This window comes from Seriola lalandi, unplaced genomic scaffold (assembly GCF_002814215.2).
Source record: "Seriola lalandi dorsalis isolate HSWRI2012SDOR001 ecotype SW California unplaced genomic scaffold, Sedor1 jcf7180002054685, whole genome shotgun sequence".
In the NCBI taxonomy this organism is placed as follows: domain Eukaryota; kingdom Metazoa; phylum Chordata; class Actinopteri; order Carangiformes; family Carangidae; genus Seriola; species Seriola lalandi.
In genome coordinates, this window is record NW_019525238.1 from 188,235 (window position 1) to 189,134 (window position 900).

General features: G+C 31.3%; 2 protein-coding genes across 2 annotated transcripts in view; one reads left to right on the top strand and one right to left on the bottom strand.

Moving 5' to 3' along the window:
- Nucleotides 1–900, bottom strand: part of wdr46 (WD repeat domain 46) — an 11,674-nt gene that overhangs the window by 3,084 nt on the left and 7,690 nt on the right. The gene's annotated exons all lie outside the window — the stretch shown is intronic.
- LOC147818168 (cytosolic sulfotransferase 1-like) overlaps nt 507–900 on the top strand; it is a 23,978-nt gene continuing 23,584 nt past the window's right edge. Inside the window, exon 1 of the mRNA XM_087178371.1 lies at nt 507–746. Coding sequence (XP_087034497.1) covers nt 680–746 — 67 coding nt within the window. The 5' untranslated portion in view covers nt 507–679. The remainder of the gene's footprint in view (nt 747–900) is intronic.

A 900-nucleotide genomic window follows, 5' to 3' on the forward strand; every position in this document is an offset into this window, starting at 1 on the left:
ATTAATAATTAAATAATCTGGCTAACCATTACATTGTCAGATGATGTTAAAAAGAACATTCCATACACATTAACAAAATTTATCAAAAACATAAAGTGGTAAAAATACTATATTCAAACAACCAATATAAAATTTGAAAATAATACTTGAAGAAAATGGATTTATATGAAAAATATTATTGAACCATGTTATTTTGAATAATTTGAATAATAAGTGAAGATACATGTTCATCTGAGATGTGTATGGATCTTAGTTAAGAAAAAGGAAATTAAGGAAAAATGATAAGTGGACATATTCCCGAGAATTTAAAGCCAGGGAGATAATTCATACAAGATTAAAGCAAAGTGTGCTCTGTCGATAAAGATAATGTGTAAGTACAGGAAGTATCAAAGGACTGATTCCAGTCCTTTACCCAGTTTGTATATTTCAAATTCTTACAATCTTAACATTATATTATTATTTCAAAATATTATATTATACATTTTTAAAGTGTGTTAATATAGTTTATAGTTTACGTCTGAATATTTGACTATATAGTGAAAATAAAGAAAAACATTTGTCTGGTACTGTAGGTATTTCATGCTTCATGCAATACTGCATGTGTCTTCTTGTTGTGTAGATAGTCTATGTGGCCCGCAATGGCAAGGACAGCGTGGTGTCTTTTTTCCACTTCGAGCGCATGACCATGATCTTCCCGGAGCCTGGAGACTGGAGCAGTTACCTCCAGAGGTTTATGGAGGGAAAGAGTATGAATAGGAAACACAATAATAAAGTTACAATCAAAATTTTGAGTTTCACTTGAGATGTTCATGCAATAATAAAGTTGTTTGTATTGGGGATGCACAGACACTCCTCAATTCACAGTTTATTGTTGTGTTGCTCCAGTGGTGTTTGGATCCT